This window comes from Pagrus major, chromosome 8, assembly GCF_040436345.1.
Source record: "Pagrus major chromosome 8, Pma_NU_1.0".
Taxonomy (NCBI): Eukaryota; Metazoa; Chordata; class Actinopteri; order Spariformes; family Sparidae; genus Pagrus; species Pagrus major.
Genome location: NC_133222.1, coordinates 2,569,695 through 2,577,593, shown reverse-complemented (window position 1 = coordinate 2,577,593; position 7,899 = coordinate 2,569,695). Strand labels below are relative to the sequence as shown.

Here is a 7,899-nt window from a genome sequence, read left to right as displayed (position 1 = left end):
TTACATGCCATTGAACAAATGTACCATATTTGCGTTGCTCGCCTCACCGCTGCGCTCTGACTCGGGTTACACTCGCAGTTAATTGGAATTTATTAACTAGAAGTGTATCAAATTAACATTCATCTCAGTTTTCTCTATTATTAGCACCAATTTCCAGGAAATCTCCAGGGAAACGATTCGGCAATTGCAGACCTGGAATATAAAACATTACCTTTTGTTTTTGTTGACACTTTGCACAAAAGATGTGTTGACAAAAGATGTTCAGACTGCACCTCGACCAAAAAAAATCTGTAAGAAATGCAAGGAAACATTTGCAGAGTTCATCCAGAATTAAAGTTCTGGTGAATGTTTTAAAACAGTAATCACATTTCTGTCATTTAAAGTTGTTAAATTAACATTAATGTTGTGTTAATGTTACACTACAAAGGGATAGAAGCTTGTTTGAACATCTTAAAGTTACACAAAACATGTTAAAGGAAGAAAAAGCACACACTTTGTGGTGTATCTGATATTTTGTGAAGTAAAAGACAACTGAAGAGCTTTAAGATCCGAATCCCTGATGTCATCATTTGGAATGAAGGAGTCTAAAGTGCGGATTAGAAGATGATTTTTAGCCTCTTTTAGTAAGTTTTGGTTTTCGGGGCATATTGACTGTCTGGTTCAGTCTCTGATAAACTCTCTGTTCACTTCCTGCTCAGCACCAAACAGCAGACAGACAGTCAGAGATGAGCTGGTGAAGGACGAGATCAGAAACCTGAGATAAGAGCAGAGTGACTGTCGGACTGACCGCGGCTCCGATGAGACGATAATATGTCGGATGTTGTATTTTCAGCTTGCTCTGCTGCCCCCAAGTGGCCAAAGAGATCAACTGATATCATTTCAGCCACATTGTGATTGTTGTTAATGTGCTAAATGCTGTTTACCAGCTGCAGTAATGCGTCTCATCCCTGCAGAGTGATGAACACTTATGAAGAATATGATGAAGAGGAGCTCAGTGACTACATCATCCAGCTCAGTATTCAAGACACCTGCCAAGATGCTTTTCTGAAATCTGCAGCAAGGTAAGGAAGCCAGACCTAAACTTCAACCTCCTTCAAAAAGCCTTTGACAGTTCGATCAAACCGAGCTGACTGCCCCTGTGCTCCCTCTGCTCCCTGTGCTCCCGGCCTCTTAGTTTAGCAGCAGCGACTGATGAAAACCTGAGAGTCCTGGCTGCCATCGAGCAAGGTAGGCTGGACATCACAGGGGAAATACCTTTACCATTACAAAGCGCTGCGTTTGTGTTTGGTCTGCTGGCTCTCATCTAAAAGTCACAAGGCCAGCAGCTGCAGGTGAGGACGGCCAGGCATCAGGAGGCTGGCAGCCCGACAGAGAGGGGGAGATAAATAAACAGAGAGGTGGGAGAGAGATGTAGTGAAGAGAAGGAAGAGGTGGAAGAGGACAAACTGTTCATACATTTACAGAAAAAAAGAAAAACTTCAGAAGGTTGCCTCTGTTCCTGTGGGTCCTGGGTGTTTCTGTGTTTTTAAAAATCTTTCTTCCTTCTTTCTTTGGGCTGTTGTCTTGGTGACCAGGTGAAGTCTGGATCCTCAGGGAGATGCTGAGGCACACCTTCGCCTTCAGGGAGTCGGACAGTCACGGCTGGCTTCCTCTGCATCGAGCTGCATCCCAGCCGACCCTGGAGGTTCTGGAGACTGTGTTGAGATGTGAGTCCATTAATTCTGCCTTTCATTAACCCCTCAGATCATTTTGACTTATTCCTTTAAAAGTTACAGTAAGAAATAAAAAAATGGCCCCTGATTATCTGCCAAACTGGAGAGGTCAGTCCACAGCAGCTATGTTTTAATTAAGTCCAGTACCTGAGGGGGGACGTGGACAACAGACGGACCCTGCTGCAAAATATAACCTGCTCACACCTCGCACCAGTAAATAAGTGAGGATGACAAGTGAAGATGAAGCATCAGGACACATCAGGTTGAATTCAGGAGAGGCGACAGCACTGGTGGCCTCATCCAAATAATGGCTGCCTGAAATAAGATAAACCCCCCAAAAACCTTCACTGAGAGGCTGCTGCCTGATGACAGCTGTTGTAGATAAGTGCCCTTAAATAACCTGTGATGTCAGTCTCCGCTCATTCAGCCAGCCGGCAGCGAGCTTTCACCGGCTCACCTGCCAGGTTAGCGGTCCGAAATGAACTCCAGGAATGTGCCTGCTGACCTGTGTTGTGTCTGTGTCAGTGGCAGCTCAGGGACTCAGCCTGGAGGAGAGGACGGCCGTGGGCGGAGAGACGCCGCTGACACTGGCAGTTAGAGCCGGACTGGTGCAGAATGTGACGAGCCTGCTGGAGCACGGCGCCTCGCCCCACAACACCAACAGCAAGAACGAGTCGCCGCTGCTGCTCGGTAACGCTGGAGAACGTGGAGGTTGTGATTAACAAGACTAACGGTCCCATCATGAGGCAGCGATTGTCATGACACACATTAATGCATTGATTAACGATAAGAGACATCTTTGTTATTCTTTGTCCTGAGGGTGGCGCCAGAGTACAGGTCATGTTATTACCCAAAAATAAGAGAAACTAGGATCAGAAACAGGTTAAAAAGCTCCACAGGTGCAGCTTTAAAGAAAATAGGCAAAGTTTGGTTGTATAAACTGAACGATAGCTGATCAAGTCGCTCTTCTTTGGCCTTGCAGCGGTGAGGGCCGGCTCTTACGAGATGGCGAACACACTGGTCGCTCAGGGCGCCTGGGTGGAGCAGGTTTGCCAGAAGAAGTGGACGGCGATGCACGAGGCGGCAAAAGTCGGAAACGTGGACATCTTGATGCTGCTGCTGAGGAACGGCGGCCGCGTGAACCACAAGGACGTGACGGGAGTGACCCCGCTCGCCGTGGCTGCAGAGCACGGACACTTCCACATCACTGAGATCCTGCTGAACTGCGGTCAGTCCGGAGATAAAACTGAGTTTAACTTGTCAGATTTTACAAAGGCAGTAAGGGAAATATAGTCACCTACATTAGTACTACCTATCAAAACTACAGTTGTCACTTTTCTCAATTTTCATGTGTGCAAAAGTCAAAGCTCCTCCTGTTTCTCCCCTCTCCTCCCTGCTCAGGTAGCAGAGTCAACTCTCAGGCCTGTAATGGGGAAAGTGTCCTGCTGGACGCGGCCGGATCGGGAAACACCGCCTGCATTCAGCTGCTGCTGGACAACGGAGCCGACCCAAACCTGCCCAGCGCCACCGGACACCTGCCCATCCACAAGGCAGCGTACGCCGGACACTACGAGTGAGCTCCTCCTGTCCAACGCTGTCGGCTGTAATGAACATGAGGACGCCAGTGGTGCTTTAAAGTCTGGGAGGGAAAATGTCTCCATGTTTTTGTAAAATACTTGGTGCTAAAGGCTTCAAGACATAGGAAACGCTCTCAGGGCTACCCGCTAACGCTCCAGCTAGCCAGGAATATGCTAGCATTAGTTCGTCACAATGGCTCCGGGCTTCGTCAGCACCAGGCCATCGACTGTTTATTTTCAATAATTGTGACCAAATGTGCAGAGCTTGTTGGTCACTGAAGGACCTGAAATAAAGCTTTTAGCACCAGCTCGTTGGCTTGGTCAGTAACGAGACAAAAACTTCAGACCGTTTCTTTAAAACATGTATTCGTGCTGTCGCCTGCTGTCTGAAAACCATTCTCCTCTTTTCTGCAGCAGTTTATACTCAGAGGTCAGTCGGTCAGTCAGAGGAGGTTGAATAAGAGTAGATGGTGACAGACAGCTAATAAACATAAGACAGCTTCCTCCATGTTGGACTCTCTAGCATGTCAGGACAGCTCGCTATTGGTCAGCAGCACAGGTTAACATGTGACAGGTCACCAAAATTGAACTTAATGAAAAAAAAAGTCAAATTAATTAAATCCACTGACCTGACCCACTCTGCGTCTGATTGGCTACATCCTGCACGTTAAGTAATGTGCATGTGCAACTCTCATCAAAGATTGAACAGAGGCGAGATGTCTCACTCTTTAGCTAAAATGGAGCGTTCAAGACACAGTGTGTAAAGCGGTGCTGCAGCAATGAACCATATGAGAAAATCATGTGTTTTTTGAAAATTAAAGTATGTAAACTTTTTCTACTAGGACCCCCACATAAAAAGTATGAACCTGAAAGCACAATATGACTTCTTTAAACTATAAAACTTTACTGTTTTAAAGATATAATAAGTAACAAATGTCCAAACTAGACCTTTGCTATATGTTTTGTCGAGAAGTCCATAATTTTATTCAAGGTGCATTTCATTTGGTCTCCTGTCGCTATGATACGATGCTAAATGTCACATAAAACGAGATACATTACCTCGTCTGTGAACCTGGCTGTTTAACAATGAAGACTACAACTCCCATAATCCCACACTACTTCACTACATCATCAAACTATGTCCTCTGTTTTCATTGTTTTGATTGAGGGACTCCAAGTGGCAGAAATTACATACTGCATGTTTAAGCAGACCATTAGGTGTCATTTATGAAAGACGCAGAGGCAGCGTTGTCAATGACAGCGGTCTGTGACGCCATTTAATACCTCATGACACGTGGACAGACAATTCTCTTCACTACCAATGAGAAGTGTTCAAACTTCTTTGTGTCTCTCATGAATTATTGTCTACGCTGCCCCTCCATGATCTTCAGTGGTACTGCTCTGTTTTGTTGGCACCGTCTGTATAATTTGACCGTTGCTTTCTTTTCCCACAGTGCTCTGAAGATGCTGATACCTCTGACCACCAAGAGGGCCATCAAAGAGGCGGGTCAGAGCCCGGTCCACTCTGCGGCGGAGGGAGGCCAGAGCTGCTGCCTGGAGCTCCTGTTGGCCTGCGGCTTCGACGTCAACTACCGCATGAACACCAGAAACTCAGAAAACTACCGGGACATGAGGAGGAGCGCTTTGTACTTCGCAGTCTCCAACGGAGACGTGGACAGCACCAAACTGCTGCTGGCGGCCGGGGCGAAGACGGACCTGGACCCCCTGTGCTGCCTCCTGGTGGCGGTCAGGTCGGGGCGCTACGAGATGGTGAAGCTGCTGCTGGCGGCCAAAGCAGACGTGAACTGTTACTTCACGGTGGTGAGCGACACGGTGTTTCCCACGGCGCTGCAGTACTGTCTGAAGGACGAGGTGATGATGAGGCTGCTGCTCAACAACGGCTACAAGGTGGAGAGCTGCTTTCACTGTCACCATGACAACGCTTTTGATGCTGCAGATGACGGGGAGGGGAAAATACCAGTGAGTGACAGATGTTTTACTTGTTCTCTATGAATGTGTTTTAAATGAGTTTACTTTTACACACATGTATGAAGAAAGCATTCACGACATCCCGTCCCTCTCCGTCCTCTCTCCAGTTCTGCGAGTTCATGAGCCTCTGCTGCCTCATGCATCTGTCCGGGAGCGTGGTCCGAATCCTGCTGGACTACGTCAGCCACGTCCACATCTGCTCCAAACTCAGACTGACCCTGGAGAAGCAGACGGAGTGGCCCGAAATCTGTGACATCCTCAGTGAGTTTATCCACGATTTCATGACAAATTATCCTGGCGGGAGACAAGACTGCCCCCACTAACACCTGAAGACATGATCCCGCAGATTCAGCTGATAATTCACTGTGAGAGACGGAGAGATAATTAACCAGTAAGACTAAGAAAGCACCTCATCACTGTGGTTGTCATGTTCCTCTCGTTGTATTTAAACCTCTGAGCTCTGTGTTTTATCACAATATGAATTAATACGGTGAAGTGTTTTTCTGAACCTTGCTCTCCAGGCAGTCCTCGCTCCCTCAGTCACCTCTGCAGACTGGAGATCAGGAGGCGTCTGACCCTGAAGAAACTCAACAACACTGAAATCATGAGCTCGCACCTTTTCCCTCCCAGGCTGAAGAGCTTCATATTGTACCAGGAGCTCGACCTCTACAGCCAGGACCCTGAACGCATCATGTGAAGATATGTGGATTTTCTGCTCCTTCTGAAAGGATGTGACTATTTTTTAATCTTTGTAATCTCCCGTTTTGATAAGCACAACACCGTACGATTGAACTTTATTATTTTTTATTTTATTTTTATAATTATGTGGGTAAAAAACATTTATTTTCACATTTCACATTTACCACAAATGTACTTTAAACTTGTTTTGACCATTTTTGATGTTGATGGTCGTCCATCTGTCCGCAGATTATCTCAACTCATTATCTACTGACGCTCATGCTGATGTGAAGTCGGGTGCTTTAATAGTCCAACATCTGAGGTAGCTGGGAACGTTAAATTACAGCAGAACAGAAAAACATAAAAATGGCTCCATACAGCTGCTCATGCGCCCACTTCAGTCAGGGTGTGAGCTAACACTTTTAGCTTAGCAGCTCCAGTGAAGATTTTGGCTTAAAAGGGTGTAAATAACATGAAAATGTAGGCTTCAGGAGACTTGCATCACGTCGGATGAGCTGAATGGAGCCACTTTATGTCTGTATTTATTTTTGTTAATGACTGAATCTTCATTTTTGGGTGAACGGTTCCTTCGACACGCTTGAATGATTAAAAACACATGAATGAGCCGCCAAATGTGGATTAATCTGCTGCTGGAAATAGTCCCTAACAAATGCACTATTTCCTCCTCATTGCTTGATAAAACCTTCAGCGAGCAGCTGTATAAGGAAATTAATTTTCATTTTTCATCTTGGGGTTTGGAGCTGAGTATCAAGAGACGGACTGACGCATTGTTGGTTTCGGTCTTTGTTGACGATAAGAAGACTATCGACTGACACCAGACTGATCTTAACAGTATCGCTCTCATTCTGTCAGACACACTGTGTATATACATGTTTCCTGCTGCCACTGATGGAATGTAACTAAGTACTTTTACTTAAGTACAAGTTTCCAGTACTTGAACTTCACTTGATTATTTCCATGTTCCTTTGTACTTCATCGACCACACATCGCCATTTATTGCATCAGAGCCTTCAGGCACACTGCATGACTTTTTCCAACACTTCCTTTCACGATGTAAACATCAAGTTTCTCTGTGTGTCAGCTGAAGATTCACTCTGTTTATTATATTTGTACTGCTGGACTGTGAATTCTCAAACGATGTATTCAGTGTAATCAGGATGTTCGTGCTGCACGACAGGAAAAAAACACTTACAGTTCTCCATATTAATGGTTTTGTTATTGAGCATTAGTGTTTTGTAGTAAAAGCAACAGAAACATGCTTCATGTTTAAATCTGGTCAGGCTGAAGTGCAGATTTTAAGTGTCAGCATGCGAATCAGGAGCGCAGAGGTCAAAGGTCAGAGCCCTCTTGATTATTTCAACGGCTTCTCATCGATCTGTTGTCCGACGTGCGGATCTCCTCGTCCGTAATGACACAATAAATATTCATGCAACAGTCCGGCTCGTTATTGTTTGTCATTAAAGGAGGAAAATGTGCAGAGTGACATTACACTCCACGAGCTGCTGTGCAACGGCCTGCATGTTAAATACACTGGAACAGGTGACACCTATAAATAGCTTGGTGGAGTGTGTGTGTGTGTGTGTGTGTGTGTGTGTGTGTTCAGCTATGACACAAACACCGTGCTGCCGCTGCCACTGCTTCGTCCTATGACTCCAACACTGACACATTGATCAGGTGAGATATATACTTCACACAGAACGATGTAACATTGATAAGACTGTAAACTTGCCTCAGTCACAAATCCTGAACGTGATCAACAGAAGGAGGTCGGGGCTCAAAGTTTTCTGTAAACAGAGCTGATAGAGAAACAAAGAGCTCGAATGAGAAGCAGAATATTTAAAAACTGTGAACTTTATGAAAGTTAACGTCAAATAAAATGTAAATCTGATCTCAGACGGTCGTTGTCGAACACCGGTACACTC

At 45.6% G+C, this 7,899-nt stretch overlaps 1 protein-coding gene across 1 annotated transcript; it reads left to right on the top strand.

Moving 5' to 3' along the window:
* Positions 1–957: 957 nt before the first annotated feature.
* LOC141001435 (ankyrin repeat and SOCS box protein 15-like) lies at positions 958–5,975 on the top strand. The gene is made up of 9 exons (XM_073472511.1): positions 958–1,061; positions 1,175–1,227; positions 1,575–1,706; positions 2,238–2,402; positions 2,695–2,940; positions 3,114–3,285; positions 4,744–5,269; positions 5,386–5,539; positions 5,800–5,975. Exons 1-9 carry the CDS (start codon positions 958–960, stop codon positions 5,973–5,975), a joined length of 1,728 nt encoding a protein of 575 aa, XP_073328612.1.
* Positions 5,976–7,899: the final 1,924 nt, after the last annotated feature.